This window comes from Mobula hypostoma, chromosome 3 (genome assembly GCF_963921235.1).
Source record: "Mobula hypostoma chromosome 3, sMobHyp1.1, whole genome shotgun sequence".
NCBI classification, from domain to species: Eukaryota; Metazoa; Chordata; class Chondrichthyes; order Myliobatiformes; family Myliobatidae; genus Mobula; species Mobula hypostoma.
In genome coordinates, this window is record NC_086099.1 from 143488438 (window position 1) to 143512550 (window position 24113).

General features: G+C 42.3%; 1 protein-coding gene across 3 annotated transcripts in view; it reads right to left on the reverse strand.

Moving 5' to 3' along the window:
• glcci1a (glucocorticoid induced 1a) overlaps window positions 1–24113 on the reverse strand; it is a 235131-nt gene that overhangs the window by 3953 nt on the left and 207065 nt on the right. The window contains exons 7-9 of one of the 3 annotated variants that reach the window (XM_063043802.1): window positions 17652–17772; window positions 4988–5075; window positions 2847–4842 (exon numbers count right to left, since the gene is read on the reverse strand). In XM_063043802.1, coding sequence (XP_062899872.1) covers window positions 4726–4842; window positions 4988–5075; window positions 17652–17772 — 326 coding nt within the window. In that variant the 3' untranslated portion in view covers window positions 2847–4725. Of the gene's footprint in view, window positions 1–2846; window positions 5076–17651; window positions 17773–24113 lie in introns of those variants that run through there. The other 2 variants (XM_063043803.1, XM_063043801.1) reach the window with 2 other exon arrangements.

The window sequence follows — 24113 nt, forward strand, 5'->3', positions numbered from 1 at the left end:
TGAAGAGGCTAAGACGCTGGCTCTACCACTGCAACATCTATTTCCATGCTCCCTCATTTTTTCCCTTTAACTTTTGCAGTCTCTGTCAAGACTGGGGGCAGGTATTTAAAATTTGCTTTTAGAGTTTTGAATAGCACCAGAACTTTAAAGTTAATTTTACATCAAGTTTCTGTAAATTATATTGTCATTCAATTTTCCTCCAACAGCATAATCCATTCCAACAAACCAATTTTAAAAGGAAATCTGTTCCTGACCCAAAGTGACTATAAACAGCACATGACATTACAGCCTGTTGAAAATCGATTAGTCATAGAGAAACTTGAACTGCAGCCCATCTAGTCCATGCCGAATTTTTATTCTGCCTAGTCCCATTGACCTGCACCTGGACTATAGCCCTCCATAAGCCTCCTATCCATGTACTTACCCAAACTCTCACCACCCCGAGTGAAGAAGCTCCCCCTCGTACCCCCCTTAAACATTTCACCTTTCACCCCTTAACCCATGACTTTTACTTCTGGTCTCGCCCACCCTCAGGAGAAAAAGCCTGCTTGCATTTGCCATACCCATACCCTTCCCCTCATTCTCCTACGGTCCACTGAATAAAGTCCTAACCTTTCAACCTTCTCAGTTCCTCAAGACCCAACAATATTCCTACAAATTTTCTCTGTACTCTTTAAAGTTGAGAGGGTCCTGGTAATAATAAGTATGATTCTGAAATCTTATTGATATCTTTCCTGTAGGTAGGTGACCAGATCTGGATACAATAATCATGTTAGGCCTCACCAATGTCTTATACAACTTCAACATAACATCCCATCTCCCGTACTACATACATCGATCTATGAAGGCCAATATGCCAAAAGCTTTCTTTACCACCTTATCTATCTGTGATGCCACTTTCAAGGAATTATGGATCTGTATTCCCAGATCCCACTGGCCTAGAACACTCCTCAGTACTCTACTATTCACTGTGCAAGACGTACCCTGGTTTGTCCTCCTAAAGTGCAACACCTCACACTTGTCTGTATTAAATTGCATTTGCCATATTCAGCCCATTTTATCAGCTGGTCCAGATTCTCACTGCAAGCTTTGATAGCCTTTGACCCTGTCCAGTAGGCCCCACCCAAATCTTGATGTCATCTGCAAATTTGCTAATCTAGTTTACCACACTATCATCCAGATCACTGATGTACAGTAGATGACAAACAATACTGGACCCAGCACCAATCCCTATGGCATATCAATAATTAAAAGCCTCTAGTCAGAGAGACAACTATCCACTACCACTTTCTGGCTTCTCCCATTCTGGTACAAACTGCCAAAGATAGAAAATGGAGTCTTCTATTCAATAATTATTACAATAAAGATAAATAAATGTGTAGCAGTGATGCCAATTCTTTGCAAGTTTCTGTTTCTGTGTAATTCAACCAGTAAAATGAATTTTTCATTTGAAAAGGGTCCGATGGCACGGTATTTTTTAGCTGAAGTACAGGGCAGTACAAAGGAGGCAAGTCTACATTTTTGATAGTGAATCATGGGGTAGCCATTGGCCTTGTAACATACCCGTCTCTTGTGTCTATGTAAGAATTGGTTGGCTGGATCGAACTATCACAACCCCTCCCAGAACACTGTACTAGAAGAGAGAAAAAAATAATGGAAAATTTACTTTCAATGTTGTTCAGAAACAGGGCTTGATCATTCACATCATAAACCACAAGATTTGGTCATGATTTCACCATTTCTAAACAATAGATCCCTTTTCAAACATAACCATCATGAAGAAGACTGAAGATCAAGTCAGATTTTGCACATTTTGGAGTGACCTTTAACTGTTAAAGATTTAGGATCCACAGAACGGCAAGGCCAGCTCTACCAATTTTCTTTAGATTTCTAGAGTTTGTGTAAGTAGCTACATAGCATTTAAAATATTGCACTGACACATTTCATTTAAAAATATTTAACCTATTCAAAAATCTGATTAAAACTTATAATTGTTGCAGTTATATCATGATGGAAGGACGGTTGTCCTTCAAATACACTGCAAAGTGTGTGAGGAAGTGGGCTGGTTTCTGATTGGCAAGTTGCTCTCATAAACGACCTGCCTATATAAGGCACTTACAGTATGTAATGTCTTACTATGGCAAGCAAAATGTTTTGTAGCACTCTGCATAGTAAACTACTTCTGATTTCAATTGTTTGTTGTCAGTCATACAAGTGATTAATTCAGGATTTTTTTGTACAGGTGCAAAGGTAGAGTCTCAAAAAAAGTGATGGGGGAAACTAAATATTATCAAGGGGCATAAGAATTTGAGTAGGAGGAGTAGATCCTTTCTTCAGCCCCTCAAACTGGTTCCACTACACAAAATGGTGGATCTCCTACCTCAATGCTGCTTTCCTAAATATTTCTACAAATCTTGATTCTATTATACAAAAATATGGATCTGAGCTTTGAATTAAATTAATGGCTGAGCCTCCACAAACCCCTAAAGAAGAGCATTCTAAAGATTCAGGAGGCAACATGAAGGATAGAATGACCTTTTCCTGCTTTATTTCCTATAGGAGCAGATATTGCAGTGACTTATAATGTTAAAGGGAAGAAATGTTTACAGGATAGAATGCCAGACCATGTAAAATTCATTCGATGGAATAATGTAAACCTGTTTAGGGAATTGGAAAGGAGAACGTGAACCTACACATACGTTTGAAGTGTCGTGGTATAGAGCCTTTAACATGGCTTGAAATATTTCATTAATAAATGTTTCAATCTGAGGCCTTCTACTGATGCAGTCGAGAGTTATCCCCCAATTAAAATCACTTAAGCCAAATGTTATTAGAAAATTGTTAGTTTTTATTCATGCTCTTTGCTACAACCTTACTTTAAATAAGACAAAATCTATATACTGAAAAAATACAAAACAAAAGCCACACAATGTATTATTTAAAGTAACATTGCATGGCAACTCATAAATACTGTTTAGCACAGTGGCTAGAAATAACAGCAAAACTATGTACAAAATTTCAAACAAGTTTTTAAACAATGCACTCGACAAACAAAATTTCTACATCTGGATGTAGGACACAGACCAATAAAATGTTTTTGATTTACATTTTTTTTTAAGTTCAGCTAATTTCAACCGATTTGGTTCAAATCCTTTATAAAGATCATAATCAGAACAGATTTGCAACAGTGTTTGATAAAAATTAATATCTAGTTTCTCAGGTGAAAAAAATAAGTTAGAAGGGGTTTTAGACACAGTGTTCCCCAGTAACGTTCTCTCTCTCTCTCTCATAGATATGTAGCTCATCATTTTTACCAACTTACAGTGGTAAAATCCAGTATCAGGTGCAACTTTTATTTCTGGACGACGGAGTCCCAGGTTCTTGTTTTCTTCATCAGTTCCAGTGTAACACTTCTCAAAATATAGGAGTCATTCACTGAATTTAATACTAAAAGGATCATCTGCTATGCTGAACCTTAGTCCATCACATTCCTGTACCAAAGTACATTCTTAAATACTAGCTAAGTTTCCACTGTTTTAAAATACTCTATACGGGAAAAAGCTTCCTAACAGTAGTCTCAGAAAATTGTGCAAATGAGGGGTTTAACCTAAAAGGTGGGGTCAAGATGAGAAACTAAACATTAATTTTAATTCATCGTTGTAATAGCATTTTACTTTGTATATCTGCCAATTCTAAACTTAACAGATAGAAAAGGGAACTTTTCTAACACAAGAGCCCAGTTATGTGAGTTAAACATTTGATCATCGAGAACTCTTCACGACATGGAATGTTTCTTAGATACAGCCCAGTATACAACACCATACTGTATTCTTAAACAGCTTAACAGTCTTCAACACCTGAAACTTTATTTTCTTAAATTCTGAAATGTCATACAAAATGCTGATACTTTCAAAACAATGGTTTATGCAATTTTTGACCAAACATTCACTAAAACAAGTGATGTCAGACATCACAGTAATGCTGGTTCTTTAACATTCACCCCCATCCAGGTCTGCCTGGATTAGAATGCACTTCCGTTTAAAGAAAGTGGAATGTAATGAGGAAAGGTTAATGTACAAAAAAAAGGAAAGGCAAGAGAGATGCTTACCTAGACTCCCCCTTAGCTTGTTCAGCCACAAATTCATTAAAATCCTATGCGGATATACATTCCAAATTACCTGAGTTTAGACTTCAACTGAAGTACCTGAAGCTAGGCCATTGGGTGGGCACTGTGCAACTGTTGTGGCCATTTTTTTTACTTTTTTGCATTGTATGTGTTACAAGAATTTATAAACATAAATAACCTGGTTTGTTTGTAAACATAATATTTTTTTTCTCCATTAGACATAATGCAACACAACATCTATTTTTTTTTCTATCTTTTAGACAGGCATTTTTTCTTTAATATATAGAGCTTATTCTTACTGTAGGAGATGGAACGGAATACACGACAACAGTACTAATCCATCCAAATGTACCATGTTATGCATAGTCTGCATTTAAACAACTTTTTTGAAAGCATGTGCTTTGCAAGCAACACTGCTTTTCACAAACATTCCCAAAAAGAGGAATTCTATCCCTGCCAAGAACAGTGTAAGATATGCTAAAATTCTAAGACCTTTGTTCAGAATGCAGGTGATACTCCATGCAGACAATCAGATATATAGACTACCCCTACACAAGGGCAGAGGCCTGCTCCACCTCAGGGGGCAGGGGGCTAGATTATCACAAAGCTCTGAGCAGAGGAGAGTTCTTCAGGTTGAGGCTCATGGAGCTGCTGCTGCTGCTGCTGATGTGACGGCTGCTGTGCCAAGGCCTCAGCGTCCATTGTGCTGGTGTCATCTGACAAAGGTGAAAATGAGACCTGAGATGAAAACTGTTCAGCAATCACAGTGCTGGATGCTAGGCTGGGACCGAAGCCAGAGATTGATGAACTCTTCAGCATCAGGTCAGAGGTGGAAAATAAAGGTCGGCTGACAATACTCACAGGAAAGAAGGCTGTCCCTTTTGGGATGAAGTTCACTTTATTTCTGTCAGGACAGGAGAACAAAGGGACTGAGCTCGGAGGACGAGACCTAGGAGACAGAAAAGTTATTAACGAACTCAAAAGAAAGGACAAACTCATTTTAGTGCCCCAGAATCAACCATACTGCAATTTATAATATCCAAGAGGAGAAACAGCATTGGGAATGAAATACTGCAAGGGATTTTGTTCCCGGTTAGGAGGAGACAGATCCGACTGCAGACTGCGAGACCGGGCACTGGTGGCAGCAGTCACTCTGGGCTGGCGACTGGCAGTGGGAACTGCTTTGGGATGGGATCATTACTGCTGTCTTTCTGAGAGGAAAAAGTAGATATGTGACCCCAGGAACATCTTCCATTGAGTCCTGATGCAGGGTTTCAACCAAAGCATCAACATTCCTTGCCCCTCGGCAATCCTAGTAACCTGCTGCAGTGTTTGAGGACCGTGAGCCTCTGCAAACCCCACTGCAGTAGCCTGCCACAATAACAACCATTAGCGGTAGAGTTTGCATGGCCAGAGGCTGACCGAGCACAGTGGAAATCTCAAGCTTCCACTGCTACTGCCAGGAGCCTACAAACACCGCAGTGAAAGTTGAGCATGGACCAATAAATCCTTGGGTCAATTTCTGTGTCCGTGCAGGGGGCCATCACTTCTGCACATGTTGTTCCCCAAGTTCATCCAAGCTCCTTCATGTTGAACATGGGCATGCTGGCAGGACTCCTAATCCACAATACAAACCCATCAGCCTTCTTCTGTACTCTGATCAATCAGGCATCTCAAATTAGATTAGCTGCTGCTTGCAAGATCCTTGGCTTGGCTGTTGGCCATCTGTGCCTGCAGCCTCACTACTTCTACCACCACCCAGAGCATTAGTAACTGAACAATCCACTACGGTGAGACCAAGTAATGGGGTGCCTTTAGCAACACTGCCTTTTTACTCATCTTTCATCACAGTCAGCTTATATTTCTTGAGTACACAAGAGATTTTAGATGCTGGAAGAACTCAGCGAGTCAGGCAGCATCTGTGGAGGGAAATGGACAGTCAACACTATGGGTTTCACCATTAAGTGACACCACTCCCACCCCTCCATTTTCCTATCATCCAACAAACCCCCACATAGATCCACCTATCACCTGCCAGCTTGTACTCCATCAGCTCTCTCCACCTCTTTATACTGACCACCTCCTCTCTATCTTTTTGTCCAGTGATATGTCAACTGTCCATTTCTCTCCACAGATGCTGCCTGACCTGCTGAGTTCTACCAGCATCTTGTTCCTCTGCATTTCTTGGGCACCTGGCAGGAGAGCTGCACAAGGGCAAGGTTCTGGTGCAGAGAGGAGGAAGAAGCGGGCACTGGCATCATCCACAGCTTTAACAAGGAATGTAAGATGAACCAAGTTAGGAAGAAGATCACGCAACAGCACACCACCATTTTTGATGGATTCAACCTCATCAGCATCTATGGCCTCAAAAACATGCGGGTAGGCCTGACCCCCTCCACTCAACTCTGCCACTTCTAATCCAGTGCCACTTTCTCCTGAAACAGAGGGAAACTGTGTCAGTAATGGTCATGAGGTGTTTTGACGTGATTTATCTATCCTAGATGAATGGGGTGCATGAGTTACATGCTGTGACTCTGAGGTTTGCAGCTATGCTGAAAGTGTTGGGACACTCAGAATCTTTTGAATATTACCTACAAGGAAAATCGGTTGAAAGATAACTGATGAGTGCGTGGTGAATTTATTAGTAAGGATAATGTTATTTTTGAGTGCACATACATGCATCGACATGCAATCATTCAACTTTGTGCAGAACTGCATTCAAATTCTTACAGCATGATTTTAGGCTTTGACCTCCACAACCAAATGATTCACTGCCCTTTGAGCATGAATCTTCAGGTGTTTGAGACTTTTCTAGCAACTTGTCACCTCTGACGTGGTACTTCCACTTGCAGTCAACGCAAGTTAACTGTCCATCGCTATCTTCAATCCAGTTTCTATGGCCATCACCCTTGCATTTCATTGAACTAATGCTCAGTGGCCACTTTGTGAGATACCTCCTGTACCTAATAAAGTGGCCACAGAGTGTGTGTTTGTGGTCTTCTGCTGCTGTAGCCCATCCACTTCAAGGTTCGATATGTTGTGCGTTCAGATATGCTTCTCCCACACACCACGGTGGTAAGGCATGGTTACTTGAGTTATCGTCGCCATCCTGTCAGCTTGAATCAGTCTGGCCATTCTCTTTTGACCTCCCTCTTCATCAAGGCGCTCTCACTTACAGAACTGCACATTTTTTTTGTTTTTTGCACCATTCTCTGTAAAGTCTAGAGATTGTAGTGCATAAAAACCCCAAGAGATCACTAGTTTCTGAGATACTCAAAACACTCCATCTGACACCAACAGCAAGTCACTCAAGGACAAGCTCTCCTCTACAATCACTCTGAGCACCGGTGCCCCACAAGGCTGTGTACTCAGCCCCCTGCTGTACTCACTGTACACCCATGATTGTGTAGCTAAGTTTCCATCAAACTCAATATATAAGTTTGCCGATGACACAATTGTAGGCCGTATCTTGGATAATGATGAGTTTGAGTACAGAGAGGAAATTAAGATGGTGCGAAGACAATAACCTATCCCTCAACGTCGGCAAGACGAAGGAATTGGTTGTTGACTTCAGAAGGAGTAGCGGACCGCAAGACCCAACTTACATCGGTGGTGTGCAAGTGGAACAGGTCAAAAGCTTTAAGTTCCTCGGGGTCAATATCACAAATGACCTGACTTGGTCCAACCAAGCAGAGTTCACTGCCAAGAAGTCCCACCAGCGCCTTTACTTCCTGAGAAAACTAACGAAATTTGGCCTGTCCCCTAAAAGCCTCACTAATTTTATAGATGCACCGTAGAAAGCATTCTTCTAGGGTGCATCACAACCTGGTATAGAAGTTGTCCTGACCAAGAACGAAAGAAGCTGCAGAAGATCGTGAACACGGTGCAGCACATCACACAAACCAATCTTCCGTCCTTGGATTCACTTTACACCACACGCTGTCAGAGCAGTGCTGCCAGGAAAATCAAGGCCACGACCCACCCAGCCAATGCACTTTTCATCCCTCTTCCCTCCGGGAGAAGGTTCAGGAGCTTGAAGACTCATACGGCCAGATTTGGGAACAGCTTCTTTCCAACTGTGATAAGACTGCTGAACAGATCCTGACCCTGATCTGGGCCTTACCCTCCAAATATCCGGACCTGCCTCTCGGTTTTTTTTTGCACTACCTTACTTCCCATTTTTCTATTTTCTATTTATGATTTATAATTTAAATTTTTAATATTTACTAATTTTAACTATTTTTAATATTTAATATTTGTAATCCAGGGAGCGGGAAGCGCAGAATCAAATATCACTGTGATGATTGTACGTTTTAGTATCAATTGTTTGGCGACAATAAAGTTTAAAGTATAAAGTATAAAGATGAAATTTCTTTCCCTATTCTGATGTTTAGTCTGAACAACAACAGAACCGCTTGACCATGTCTGCATGCTTTTATGCATTGAGTTGCTGCCACATGATTGGCTGATCAGATATTTGCATTAACGAGCAGCTGTACAGTGCAACTAATAAAATGGTCATTGAATGTATATGCACAATTAATACCATTTCATTTCAATGAATCAACTTGCTTCTGGCAAACTGTATGGTTCAGCAATCTCATTTTATCCAGCTGCACTTCAATATTAGAAAACTTAATAATGAATTATAATTCTCATGTAGATTTATTCAAACAACGTCACAGTGAAAGAGCTTGCCTCTACTTCCTTTCTATTCATATTCAGAGATGAAAGCTAAAGTAGTAGCACATTTCAAAGACATCACAATCAGAGCTGCTGTTAAAGAGGAATTGAGGTTTCTAAATTATTTCAGTGAATCTGGATAAATTGTACACCTTGCAAAAGACTCAGATACATCGTAATAGGATTTGTTTTAATCTTGCATAAGTGCACTTAGCCAATAATAAGTTAGCTCAACAAGAATTGGATCATGTACATCAAAATAATTTGAGCACCATAACCAAGGTATGGTCACCTCAGCAATGGTATTATAACAGGAATAATTATGCATAATCTAATAAATCCAGTAAATGTAAAATAATTATTTTGTTAAATGTATCTTAGACTAAAATTAACCTAGTGGCTTCATATTTTGGGAGTGTATGCATGGTGGTTCACTTCCACTTATCCCTGTTGGATCCCATAGTTTTCCTAAATTTTGATTTTCCAATTTATTTGAATAATCTACAGATGTCTGAGTGGAATTGCTCAAACTTTATCTCCTATCAATCCTCCCACTTTATAATCCCATTTAATTTACTTACCTCCAACATGAATTTGTCAAGTGTTCTTCTGGAAACATACTTGCAGGAGGCATTGTTTATGGAGTAACATTTAAAATATTCTGGCACGTAAACTTGCAAAGAGTTTCCTTCAGGTAGCACTGGCCAGCAGAAATACTCATGTGGCATTTCAGTCAGTGAAACTATAAACGGTCATTAATTTGAAAATCTGTTGACTCCATAATAAAGAAGGAGGGAAGACATGCACCGGTCTACAATGGTGGATCAGTGCTCGAGAAGGTCTGCAGATTCTGGGTCCAGCACGTAGATGCAATCACAAGGCAAGTACACCAGCATCTTTACTCTGTTAGGTTATGGAGATTCAGCATGTCAGCAAAAACTCCAACAAACTTCTACAGGTGTGCTGTTCAAAGCATCCTTCCTGCTTACACCATGGTCAACCTAATACATCATTGACAAATCCTTCCCCACTATCAGTAGTACCTACATGAGGCACAGCCTCAAGGTGGCAACAATTATCATCAACGATCCAAACCTTCTAGGCATGTGATTGTATCGGGTCTGCTGTCCATGAAGTTCTGAACTCAGACACAGATCTTATGCCCTATCCAGTATAGATACAGTGGCATGCAAAAGTTTGGGCACCCCCGGTCAAAATTTTTGTTATTGTGAATAGCTAAGCGAGTAAAAGATGACCTGGATTTCCAAAAGGCATAAAGTTAAAGATGACACATTTCTTTAATATTTTAAGCAAGATTACTTTTTTATTTCCATCTTTTATAGCTTCAAAATACCAAAAAAGGAAAAGGGCCCAAAGCAAAAGTTTGGACATCCTGCATGGTCAGTACTTAGCAACACCCCCTTCGACAAGTATCACAGCTTGTAAATGCTTTCTGTAGCCAGCTAAGAGTCTTTCAATTCTTGTTTGGGGGATTTTCACCCATTCTTCCTTGCAAAAGGCTTCTAGTTGAGATTCTTGGGCTGTCTTGCATGCACTGCTCTTTTGAGGTCTATGCACAGGTTTTCGATGATGTTTAGGTCAGGGGACTGTGAGGCCCATGGCAAAACCTTCAGCTTGCGTCTCTTGAGGTAGTCCATTGTGGATTCTGAGGTGTGTTTAGGATCATTATCCTGTTGTAGAAGCCATCCTCTTTTCATCTTCAGCTTTTTTTTTAAACAGACGGTGTGATGTTTGCTTCCAGAATTTGCTGGTATTTAATTGAATTCATTCTTCCCTCTACCAGTGAAATGTTCTCCATGCCGCTGACTGCAACACAAGCCAAAGCATGATCGATCCACCCCTGTGCTTAACAGTTGGAGAGGTGTTCTTTTCATGAAATTCTGCATCCTTTTTCTCCAAACATACAAAATTATGTTGCAGCCAGTGGCACGGGCAACATTTCACTGGTAGAGGGAAGAAAGAATTCAATTATATACAGCAAATTCTGGAAGCAAACATCACACCGTCTGTGAAAAAAAAAAGCTGAAGATGAAAAGAGGATGGCTTCTACAACAGGATAATGATCCTAAACACACCTCAAAATCCACAATGGACTACCTCAAGAGGTGCAAGCTGAAGGTTTTGCCATGGCCCTCACAGTCCCCCAACCTAAACATCATCGAAAACCTGTGCATAGACCTCAAAAGAGCAGTGCATGCAAGACAGCCCAAGAATCTCACAGAACTAGAAGCCCTTGGCAAGGAAGAATGGGCAAAAATCCCCCAAACAAGAATTGAAAGACTCTTAGCTGACTACTGAAAGCGTTTACAAGCTGTGATACTTGTCAAAGGGGGTGGTACTAAGTACTGACCATGCAGGGTGCCCAAACATTTGCTTCGGGCCCTTTTCCTTTTTTGTTATTTTGAAACTGTAAAAGATGGAAATAAAAAAAGTAATCTTGCTTAAAATATTAAAGAAATGTGTCATCTTTAACTTCATGCCTTTTGGAAATCAGGTCACCTTTTACTCGCTTAGCTATTCACAGTAACAGAAATTTTGACCAGGGCTGCCCAAACTTTTGCATACCACTGTAGCTAGGGGTACCCTCATTAAAGGGAGTTTATTCTATAACCACCTACTCTTCAAAGGCTAGATTACTTCCCAGTTTATCCTCCACAGCAAGTTTAACCACTATTTGAGTGGTGGGTCTTTCCTCCTCCCCCGCCACCAAAGAGGGGAAACTTCCAGGTAATGAAGTAGGTTAAACGCAGTTCATTTATTTTTAGTGATACATGTTTAAATTTAGATAAACTGCTTAAAACACGTTTAAAACTCAGAGGAACTCTATCTTATAAAAGATTTCCAAATTACAAATAATTTATAAAACACAAAGGATTTCCAGAACAATTCTGATAAGCTGAAAAGACTTATCGGTGGGTTATAAACAAACGAGTCGTCTGTCGTAGAAATTGAAGGCGGAGGAATGCATTGTGGTCACCCTGTGTTCCTGTCATGCATCTTATCATTCTTTGTCCATTCCTAAAAAGACTGACTACTCTTGAGCATTTATACTGCTTTTTTATTTGTGCTACTTGGTGACTTCATATAGATGGTCTAAAAGCTTCTGGAGAGAGAGATCCCAAACACCCAAAATTAATGCCGTGATGGCTGACTCTCTGAGTACGCAGATCTCCCAACTATTGATAGATGAGTTATTTGATGTGCTAAGTGACAGCATCAGTCTGGTCTGTGAGTTTCCTTGAGCTAAATAACTTAGCCAGTATTGTCTGGTTTGATGCAGGCCCAATTAACATAACCCCACTGTTTGACACTGACTTGAGAAAATTTGCAGACGCTGGAATCCAAAGAAATACACACAAAATGCTGGAGGAACTCAACAGGCCAGGAAGCTTCTATGGAAAAGAATGAACAGTCCACTTTTAAGGTCGAGACCCTTCATCAGGACTGGAAAGGAAGGGGAGAAGTCAGAATAAGAAGGTTCCTTCTTACTCTGATATATGGACCAAGATGTCCGTCTGTTAATCTCATTTTGCTAACATTCCTCTGAAAATTATAAATGTTGTTATTGTACCTGCCTTAACCATTTCCACTGGTAGTTTGTTCCATATACTCATCACCCTGTGTAAAGGGATTGCCCCTCAGGTTCTGTTTAAATCTTTCTCCTCTACCTTAAGAATATGTACGTGTTGGACGACGTCATTCCATCTGCTGCCTCAGCACTAACATTCTGCTAAAGCAATTTAAATCTATTCAAAATCCAAATTCAAACCCATTAAGCACTCTCTTATTTCACAAACAAGAGAAAATTTGCAGATGCTGGAAATCCGAGCAACACACACAAAATGCTGGAAAAACTCAGCGGGCCAGTCAGCGTCTAGGGAAAAAAGTGCATTCGACATTTCAGGCCAAAACCCTTCAGCAGGACTGGAGAAAAAAAGCTGAGGAGTAGATTTGAAAGGTGGGGGGAGGAGAGAGAGAAACGCTAGGCGATAGGTAAAACTTAGAGGAGGGATGAAGCAAACAGCTAGGAAGTTGATTGGTGAAAGAGACAGAAGGCTATGGAAGAAAGAAGAAAGGGGGCAGGGGGAGGAGCACCGGAGGGAGGCAATGAGTGGGCAAGGAGATAATATGAGAGGGGGACAAGGGGATGGGAGATGGTGGAGGGCAGAGGGCGTTGGAGGCATTACTGGAAGTTTGAGAAACCAGTGTTCATGCCATCAGGTTGGAGGCTACCAAAAGCGAATATAAGGTGCCGTTTCTCCAACCTAAATGTGGCCTCATCACGACAGTGGAGGAGGACAGGGATGGATATATTGGAATGGGAATGGGAAGTGGAATTAAAATGGGTGGCCACTGGGAGATCCCACTTGTTCTGGCGGACTGAGTATAGATACTCGGCGAAGCGGTCTCCCAATCTACATGGGGTCTCGCCAATATACAGGCGACCATACTGGGAGGACTGAACACAGGATATGACCCCCAACAGGCTCACAAGTGAAGTGTTGCCTCATCTGGAAGGGCTGCCTGGGGCCCTGAATGGTAGTGAGAGAGGAGGCGTAGGGGCAGGTGAAGCACTTGTTCTGCTTGCAAGGGTAAGTGCCAGGATCGAGAACAGTAGGGAGGGACTAATGGACAAGGGAGTTGCATAGGAAGCAATCCCTGTGGAAAGCAGAAAGTGGAGCGGGGGTGGAGGGAAAGATGCGTTAGCTGGTGGGATCCAGTGGGAGGTAGCGGAAGTTTCGGAGGATTATATGCTGGACACAGAGGCTGGTGGGGTGGTAGGTGAGGACAAGGAGGAACCCTATCCCTGATAGCGTGACGGGAGGATGGGTTAATAGAAGATGTGCGTGAAATGGAAGAGATGCAGTTGAGGGCAGCGCTAATGGTTGAGAAAGGGAAGCTCCTTCATTCTAGAATGAAAAGCCTCATCTTATTTCCTTGTTTTGAAATATTTATCCAATGTGCCCTTAAAAGATTCAATGCTCTTCCTTTGGTAAACCGCACTGGGATTGAAAGACTTTGGTATCCATGCACGGGAACATGACTATTTGCAAGCTGCCCTTCATGTCAAACACCAAACTGACCAAGAAATACGCATCTTTCTTTCAAGGTTTTAGTTCAAAAACCAAGAACTTTTGAGCCAAAAGCACTGTACGAATCCCTTCACACTTCGATAAAATCTTTATTAATATATACTAGCTCACGTGTGAAAGACAATTTGGGATGACCGATAAATGTAATCTCCACATCCCACGAATGAAAACAGTTTCTGCTCCAGCTTTTCCCATGGTAAAAAAAAATATGTTCCAACAACACACAGTGGAGGGAAATTAACACTAATGCTTATTGTGCTGTCCCATCCACAACTACTCTTCAGCAGAAATATATCTGTTCTGATCGTAGCCTCTTCTCACTGTTGTGCCCCAGATTTCCACCCACTGAAGAACCTAATATATTCTATCGCCATAGTTCCCTCAATTTAACTACTGCTAGTAGGATTTGTTGGTGGGGAAGTGGGGTGGGTGAGCTGGGAAGCATGGTGCGAAGAAGCAAAATTCAAAGCGGGATATATCAGCTTGTTGAATGGTGTTACAGCAACAACCTTGCACTTAACATCAGTAAGACCAAAGAACTGTTTGTGGACTTCAGAAAGGGTAAGACGAGGGAACACACACCAGTCTCACAGAGGGATCGGAAGTAGAAAGAGTAAGCAATTTTAAATTCCTGAGTGCCAACATCTCTGAGGATCCATCCTGGGCCCAACATATTGATGCAGTTACAAGGAAGGCATGACAGCAGCTATATTTCATTATGAGTTTGAGAAGATTTGGTATGTCATCAACTACACTTGCAATTTTCCACAGATATACCATGGAGAGCATCACCGTCTGGTGTGGGGTGGGGGGGGGTGCACTACACAGGATCAAAATAATTTGCAGCAAGTTATGAACTCAGTCAGCTCCATCATAGGCACCAGCCTCCCCAGCATCCAGAACATCTTCAAGGCAAAATACTTAAAAAGATGTCTTCTATCATTAAGAACCCCCATTACCCAGGACATGCCCTCTTTCATTGCTATCATCAGGGAGGAGGTACAGGAGTTGAAGGCACACACATAACGATTCAGGAACAGCTTCCTACCCTCTACCATCTGATTTCTGAATGGACATTGAACCAATGAACACTACCTCACTACTCTATACTTCTTACTGTAATTCACAATTTTTATTATATATTGCAATGTACTGCTGCTGCAAAACAACAATTTTCACAGCATATGCCAGTGATAATATTGTGATTCTGAATATGGCTTACGGCAAATACATCAAGATCTCTTTGACTCTGGGATTTTGTTGCCTTCTGCATGCCTGTACCCACCCTGCCTCTCTGCAAGTATTTATTCAAACTATGACTGTACTTAGCCACTCATAATAACTGACTTAAAAAAATACCACGTGGAACATAACCTTTGATGGTATCATCAGATGGGTCTATTGAGGAATATAGGGAAGCAAGAAAGGAGCTTAAGAAGGGGCTGAGAAGAGCAAGAAGGGGGCATGAGAAGGCCTTGGCGAGAAGGATAAAGGAAAACCCCAAGGCATTCTTCAATTATGTGAAGAAAAAAAGGATGACAGGAGTGAAGGTAGGACCGATTAGAGATAAAGGTGGGAAGATGTGCCTGGAGGCTGTGGAAGTGAGCGAGGTCCTCAATGAATACTTCTCTTTGGTATTCACCAATGAGAGGGAACTTGATGATGGTGAGGACAATATGAGTGAGGTTGATGTTCCAGAGCATGTTGATATTAAGGGAGAGGAGGTGTTGGAGTTGTTAAAAAACATTAGGACGGATAAGTCCCCGGGGCCTGACGGAATATTCCCCTGGCCTGTCCACGAGGCAAGGGAAGAGATTGCTGAGCCTCTGGCTAGGATCTTTATGTCCTCGTTGTCCACGGGAATGGTACCAGAGGATTGAAGGGAGGCGAATGTTGTCCCCTTGTTCGAAAAAAGTAGTAGGGATAGTCCGGGTAATTATAGACCAGTGAGCCTTACGTCTGTGATGGGAAAGCTGTTGGAAAAGATTCTTAGAGATAGGATCTACGGGCATTTAGAGAATCATGGTCTGATCAGGGACAGTCAGCATGGCTTTGTGAAGGGCAGATCGTGTCTAACAAGCCTGATAGAGTTCTTTGAGGAGGTGACCAGGCATATAGATGAGGGTAGTGCAGTGGATGTGATCTATATGGATTTTAGTAAGGCATTTGACAAGGTTCCACATGGTAGGCTTATTCAGAAAGTTAGAAGGCACGGGATCCAGGGAAGTTTGGCCAGGTGGATTCAGAATTGGCTTGCCTGCAGAAGGCAGTGGGTCGTGGTGGAGGGAGTACATTCAGATTGGAGGATTGTGACTAGTGGTGTCCCACAAGGATCTGTTCTGGGACCTCTACTTTTCGTGATTTTTATTAACGACCTGGATGTGGGGGTAGAAGGGTGGGTTGGCAAGTTTGCAGACGACATAAAGGTTGGTGGTGTTGTAAATAGTGCAGAGGATTGTCAAAGGTTGCAGAGACACATTGATAGGACGCAGAAGTGGGCTGAGAAGTGGCAGATGGAGTTCAACCCGGAGAAGTGTGAGGTGGTACACTTTGGAAGGACAAACTCCAAGGCAGAGTACAAAGTAAATGGCAGGATACTTGGTAGTGTGGAGGAGCAGAGGGATCTGGGGATACATGTCCACAGATCCCTGAAAGTTGCCTCACAGGTGGATAGGGTAGTGAAGAAAGCTTATGGTGTGTTAGCTTTCATAAGTCGAGGGATAGAGTTTAAGAGTCGCGATGTAATGATGCAGCTATATAAAACTCTGGTTGGGCCACACTTGGAGCACTGTGTCCAGTTCTGGTCGCCTCACTATAGGAAGGATGTGGAAGCATTGGAAAGGGTACAGAGCAGATTTACCAGAATGCTGCCTGGTTTAGAGAGTATGCATTATGATCAGAGATTAAGGGAGCTAGGGCTTTACTCTTTGGAGAGAAGGAGGATGAAAGGAGACATGATAGAGGTGTACAAGATAATAAGGGAAATAGATAGAGTGGATAGCCAGCACCTCTTCCCCAGGGCACCACTGCTCAATACAAGAGGACATGGCTTTAAGGTAAGGGGTGGGAAGTTCAAGGGGGATATTAGAGGAAGGTTTCTTACTCAGAGAGTGGTTGGTGCGTGGAATGCACTGCCTGAGTCAGTGGTGGAGGCAGATACACTAGTGAAGTTTGAGAGACTACTAGACAGGTATACGGAGGAATTTAAGGTGGGGGCTTATATGGGAGGCAGGGTTTGAGGGCTGGCACAACATTGTGGGCCGAAGGGCCTGTACTGTGCTGTATTATTCTATGTTCTATACTTAAGTTAAAGTTAACTCTAGTTGATAATATTAAAAAGAACATTAACTTTCTCTCTAGCTTACATACTATTTATCGATCTTGTGCCTCAAATAATTCACAATCAGAAGAACAGTACATTATTTTTAATTGGACTACTGCAATAGCTTATTCTAATTTTAAGATGCACTCAGAGACTCTCTCATTAGCAATGGAGTTCTATCCCTTGACAGAAAAGAATGTGTTTCAAAATGTGATACCATCGTACATAAAATACATTTTAAAGTCATCATGTTTAATAATGAAACTTCCTATTATACATTCAAATACAGAACCCAAACAACCAAGGATGCTATGGTATTTGTTTCATTAATCTATTCATCTAATGTGCATTTCAGTCATTTCTCAATTTACTAATTTTTAAAGGAAAATTATTCAAAAACACTTACGATATTTCCTCAAAGACTTTCACTTTCTCGCATCCCTCTGGGGGTTCTCGTTTGAACATGTAGCTGTTGTTTGGTTTGGGTGATGAAGCATATTTGGGGAGGGGTGAGTTACTCCCACTGTCTGCAAATGCAAAGGAAGAGGTCACTGAAAGATTTCAGATTGTAAAGGAAGAAATTGGTTCAACTAAGTAATCCAAAAATTAATTGTGTAATGGTGTTCAATCACAAAATTAAGGGTTTTTTCCCCCAATAAAGTGTTATAAAACCCATTTTTTGCATAGGAACAGGTGAAGCTCAAAAGGGGTGTTAATGATGCACAAAACCACAAGGTTATCATGAGATTAACCTCCAAACTTGACAGATTGTAGAAAGTTAGGGTTAACTGTCAAATATTTCAAGTGTAAATGTAAATACTGCCAAGTTTAAGAACAAAACACCGGATATGAAATCCACTTAGAGTCATAAAGCTCTACAGCACAGGAGCAAACCCTTCAGCTCATCTTGTCCAAGCTGAACTGACATTCTGCCTAGTCCCACTGACCCGCACCTATACCATATCCCTCCAATACACCTCCCATCCAAACTTCTTAAATGTTGCAATTGATTCCACATCCACCACTCTCCACTGGTAGCTCATTCCACATTTGCAACATGCTCTGAGTGAAGAATTTCCCCCTCAAGTTCCCCTTAATTATTTCACACCTTTCATCCTTAACCTATAACCTCCAGTTCCAGTCTCACCCAACCTTATTGGGGAAAAAACCTGCTTGCATTAATGCTAGCTATATACTTCATCATCTTGTATAACTCTACCAAATCTCCCCTATTCTCTTATGCTCTGGGGTCTAAAGTCCTAACCTATTCACCCTTTTCTTTATCACTCAGGTCCTCAAGTCCTGGCAACATCCTTGTAAATTTTCTCCGGACTTTTTCAGTCTTATTGGTATCTTTCCTGAGGGTGGATGACTAGAACTACATACAATACTCCAAATTTGGCCTCATCAACATGAACATTACATCTAAACTCCTGTACTTAATACTGTGATTTATGAAGGCTAATGTGCCAAACGCCTTCTTCATGACCCTATCTAACTGTGATGCCACTTTCAAGGAATTATGGATCTGTATTCCCAGATCCCTCTGTTCTTCCAAACTTCTCAGAGCCCTACTGTTCACCGTGTTATTTTCTACCCTGGTTTGTCCTCCCAGATCTTGAGCCACAATGGGGCTGCATGAGGAAACCCAAAGGTGTTTCTACAAGATTATGCATTCTGCCTTTTTATAAAGGATAAAAGCATAGTTTCTGACTGAATAATTATTTTTGTTGACCAAGCAAAAAGGCAAAAATTTCAAGCAGTTCTTTTGAGTGAGTGCATGATATTTAGAGTGTAAAAATCGCTATTCAACAAATTTAATTAATTAAGATAACAGAGTAATATTCATTATTTCTCCAGAGACTTCAATTTGCTATCACACTAAACATCTTGTTTCACTACTTAACATGCACCTCTAGGGACCATAATACATAACGCTTCTTTCAATAATTTATAGCTATGGTTGCAGTGCAATGCCTGAATGAGACTGAAAACTAATAGTCTGAAAAATGTATGCACATCGGAGGCAGACGGAGCACACATGGGCCTTTTGGACCTTATTCTCTCTCTTACTGTAGGACAGTCAAAGACACTTCCAACCCACACAAGATCTGTATGGCAAGCTCCACCACTGCTGCATTGTCATCTGCAGTCTCTTTCATGGCAAGCAACATAAATCAATACCATTTCATCCTTCACTGCTTTACTCATGACAATCAGGCTGCTTATGCTTACCCACATTCACGGTCATAAAAAATGCCAAATGAAGCAATGAATATTTAACACTGGAGAAATCAGTAAATATACAGTATATTCTCAACATGAATATAAAAATACAACTGGAACTACTAGGTGATGGAATGCTGTAGACATTATTGTTTAATATACTTTTTCATATCCTTTATGAGGAAAGACAGGTCCAATTTGTGTGCACTCCTTGTCCAGTTTCTGAACAATTTACTATGTTAAAGGGCACCAGATAAATACAAGTTGTTCTTCTATGCATCTTGCTAACATTTGAATATTTGTCCAATACAAACTCTAGTCCAAAACATCATTTGAAAGCAAGCATTCTGGCATGAAAAGTGAAACTGCTCTCAACTACATGTTTATTTCTTTTAGAAGTATGCTGCCAATTATGGTTGCTTTCTCACACTCCATGTGCAAACATGTTTTTGGTTACAGGTGTAGGTTCAGTTTTCTTTATTAATCAAGCCATTTTAAATTCTGCGCACAGATTAGGCCAGTACTGAATGCAAAATAAATCAGTATTAGGCACAACAAATCAAATTGTCCAAAATGAAGCGCTCAATCTTAGAATCAGTCATATACCACAGAGTATGTTACAAAGACTGTATGTTTTCCTGAAATCATAACCATATGAGCTATTTGTGTTATTGGTTATGTTCTGCACCTCAGACTGGAGGGATACCCTTTCATTTGCCTCTACTCATGTATAGTGGAATGATAATTAAACTGGAATTTGAGTTCATACTAGTCTTCAAGCACCCATTCACAGTAACCTCACTTTCCCTATTCTCTCTACATTCCCACAACCCCAAGATTCTACTGTTCACCTACATTCTCGGGGTAATTTACAGCAGCCAATTAACCACCAACCTTCTTGTCTTTGAAGATAACAGGAAACTAGAGCACTCAGGAGAACCCACGCAGATACTCTACCCAGACTGCACTGGAGGTCAAGGTTGAACATGGCCACTGAAGTTGTGAACTATCAGCTCGACTCCTTGTACGACTGTGCTGCTCTTGAGAAATAAAATCAGGTCAGCACTGAATCAGAACAGTACACGTAAACCATGATGTTTCCATATTTCCTTATGACATATGGAAATATAGTCATAGTCATAGCGTGACTAGGTCTCAAACCGCAATGTCGACTGTTTGTTGACACCCAGGAGAGAGCCAGAGTAGGTGCGCTGCACCGGAGACGATTTGGTGTGGTGTCCATGCTGGAGTTGGTGCTGCCCTCCATTATTCCATTGGCAGATGACAAGAAGTATGGTGTTCCACTGCAGACTGTTGCACTATTCATGGACCCAGGGACTTGGACTATATATTTTTTTGTGTATGACAGCATTTTACTGCTGTCTTACATGTGCTATGTGTGCCTTGAGCTGTGGATAACCGTGGGTTGGGTACTGTGTTTTACACCTTGGCCCCTGAGTAACACTGTTTCGTTTGGCTGTATTCATGGGTATTCATGTATGGTTGAACAACAATTAAACTTGAACTTGATCTTTACATAGAAGACAAAGGTGTCCATCATGTTAACGCAGTCTTCCAGTTCCCCATTAATCTTCCCTAAAACAAATTCTAATCTCATTTACATAAGCATTCTCTATAGTTGTTAAATACAATGCGAGTAAAAGTAACACACACAAAATGCTGGAGAAACTCAGAAGGTCGGGCAGCATCTATGGAGAGGAATAGAGTCCCTGTTTCAGGCAGAGACCCTTCATCAGCACTGGAAAGGAAAGGGGAAGAAGCCACATTAAGAAGGTTGTTGGAGGTGAAGGCGTACTAGCTTTTGGATAGAGTATTTGGAGAGACACACACTGATTAGGGATAGTCAGCATGGCTTGGCTCAGGGTAGGTCATGTCTAACCAAACTTATAGGGTTTTGAGGAAGTCGATGACAGCAAGGCAGTAGATGTTATGTACATGGACTTTAGCAAGGCATTTGACAAGGTCCCGCATGAGAGGTTGGTCAGGAAGGTTCAGTTGCTTGGTATTCAAGATGAAGTAATAAATTGGATTAGACATTGGTTCTGTGGGAGAAGCCAGAGAGTGGTAGCAGATGGTTGCCTCTCTGAGTGGAGGCCTGTGACTAATTGAGTGCTGAAGGGATCGGTACTGGGTCTTTTGTTTGTCATTTATATCAATGATCTGAATGACAATGTAGATATCTGGATCAGCAAATTTGCAGATGACACCAAGACTGGGGGTGTAGTGGAAAGCAAGGAAGACTATCAGAGCTTGCAGCAGGATGTAAACCAGCTGGAAAAAATGGGCTGAAAAATGGCAGATGGAACTTAATGCAGACAAGTGTGATGTGTTGCTCTTCAGTAAGACCAACCAGGGTAGTTGTAACAGAGTGAACAACAGGGCAATGAGGATCGCAATATTACAAAGGGGTTTGGGAATACAGCTCCATGATTCATTGAAAGTGGCAACACACGGAGATAGGGTTGTAAAGAAAGCTTTTAGCACATTGGCCTTCATAAATCAAACTGCTGAGTACAGGAAACACACATCAAAGTTGCTGGTGAACGCAGCAGGCCAAGCAGCATCTATAGGAAGAGGCGCAGTCGACGTTTCAGGCCGAGACCCTTCGTCAGGACTAACTGAAGGAAGAGTGAGTAAGGGATTTGAAAGCTGGAGGGGGAGGGGGAGATGCAAAATGATAGGAGAAGACAGGAGGGGGAGGGATAGAGCCGAGAGCTGGACAGGTGATAGGCAAAAGGGGATACGAGAGGATTATGGGACAGGAGGTCCGGGAAGAAAGACGGGGGGGGGTGACCCAAAGGATGGGCAAGAGGTATATTCAGAGGGACAGAGGGAGAAAAAGGAGAGTGAGAGAAAGAATGTGTGCATAAAAATGAGTAACAGATGGGGTACGAGGGGGAGGTGGGGCCTAGCGGAAGTTAGAGAAGTCAATGTTCATGCCATCAGGTTGGAGGCTACCCAGACGGAATATAAGGTGTTGTTCCTCCAACCTGAGTGTGGCTTCATCTTTACAGCAGAGGAGGCCGTGGATAGACATGTCAGAATGGGAATGGGATGTGGAATTAAAATGTGTGGCCACTGGGAGATCCTGCTTTCTCTGGCGGACAGAGCGTAGATGTTCAGCAAAGCGGTCTCCCAGTCTGCGTCGGGTCTCACCAATATATAAAAGGCCACATCGGGAGCACCGGACGCAGTATATCACCCCAGTCGACTCACAGGTGAAGTGATGCCTCACCTGGAAGGACTGTTTGGGGCCCTGAATGATGGTAAGGGAGGAAGTGTAAGGGCATGTGTAGCACTTGTTCCGCTTACACGGATAAGTGCCAGGAGGGAGATCAGTGGGGAGGGATGGGGGGGACGAATGGACAAGGGAGTTGTGTAGGGAGCGACTGACTCTCACAGCTATCTGGACTATTCCTCTTCTCACCCTGTCTCTTGCAAAAACGCCATCCCCTTCTCGCAATTCCTCCGTCTCCGCCGCATCTGCTCTCAGGATGAGGCTTTTTATTCTAGGACGAGGGAGATGTCTTCATTTTTTAAAGAAAGGGGCTTCCCTTCCTCCACTATCAACTCTGCTCTTAAACGCATCTCCCCCATTTCATGTACATCTGCTCTCACTCCATCCTCCCACCACCCCACTAGGAATAGGGGTCCCCTGGTCCTCACCTACCACCCCACCAGCCTCCGGGTCCAACATATTATTCTCCATAACTTCCGCCACCTCCAACGGGATCCCACCACTAAGCACATCTTTCCCTCCCCACCCCCGCATTCCGCAGGGATCGCTCCCTACACAACTCCCTTGTCCATTCGTCCCCCCCATCCCTCCCCACTGATCTCCCTCCTGGCACTTATCCGTGTAAGCGGAACAAGTGCTACACATGCCCTTACACTTCCTCCCTTACCATCATTCAGGGCCCCAAACAGTCCTTCCGGGTGAGGCATCACTTCACCTGTGAGTCGACTGGGGTGATATACTGCGTCCGGTGCTCCCGATGTGGCCTTTTATATATTGGTGAGACCCGACGCAGACTGGGAGACCGCTTTGCTGAACATCTACGCTCTGTCCGCCAGAGAAAGCAGGATCTCCCAGTGGCCACACATTTTAATTCCACATCCCATTCCCATTCTGACATGTCTATCCACGGCCTCCTCTACTGTAAAGATGAAGCCACACTCAGGTTGGAGGAACAACACCTTATATTCCGTCTGGGTAGCCTCCAACCTGATGGCATGAACATTGACTTCTCTAACTTCCGCTAGGCCCCACCTCCCCCTCGTACCCCATCTGTTACTCATTTTTATGCACACATTCTTTCTCTCACTCTCCTTTTTCTCCCTCTGTCCCTCTGAATATACCTCTTGCCCATCCTCTGGGTCACCCCCCCCCGTCTTTCTTCCCGGACCTCCTGTCCCATGATCCTCTCATATCCCCTTTTGCCTATCACCTGTCCAGCTCTCGGCTCTATCCCTCCCCCTCCTGTCTTCTCCTATCATTTTGCATCTTCCCCTCCCCCTCCAGCTTTCAAATCCCTTACTCACTCTTCCTTCAGTTAGTCCTGACGAAGGGTCTCGGCCTGAAACGTCGACTGCGCCTCTTCCTATAGATGCTGCTTGGCCT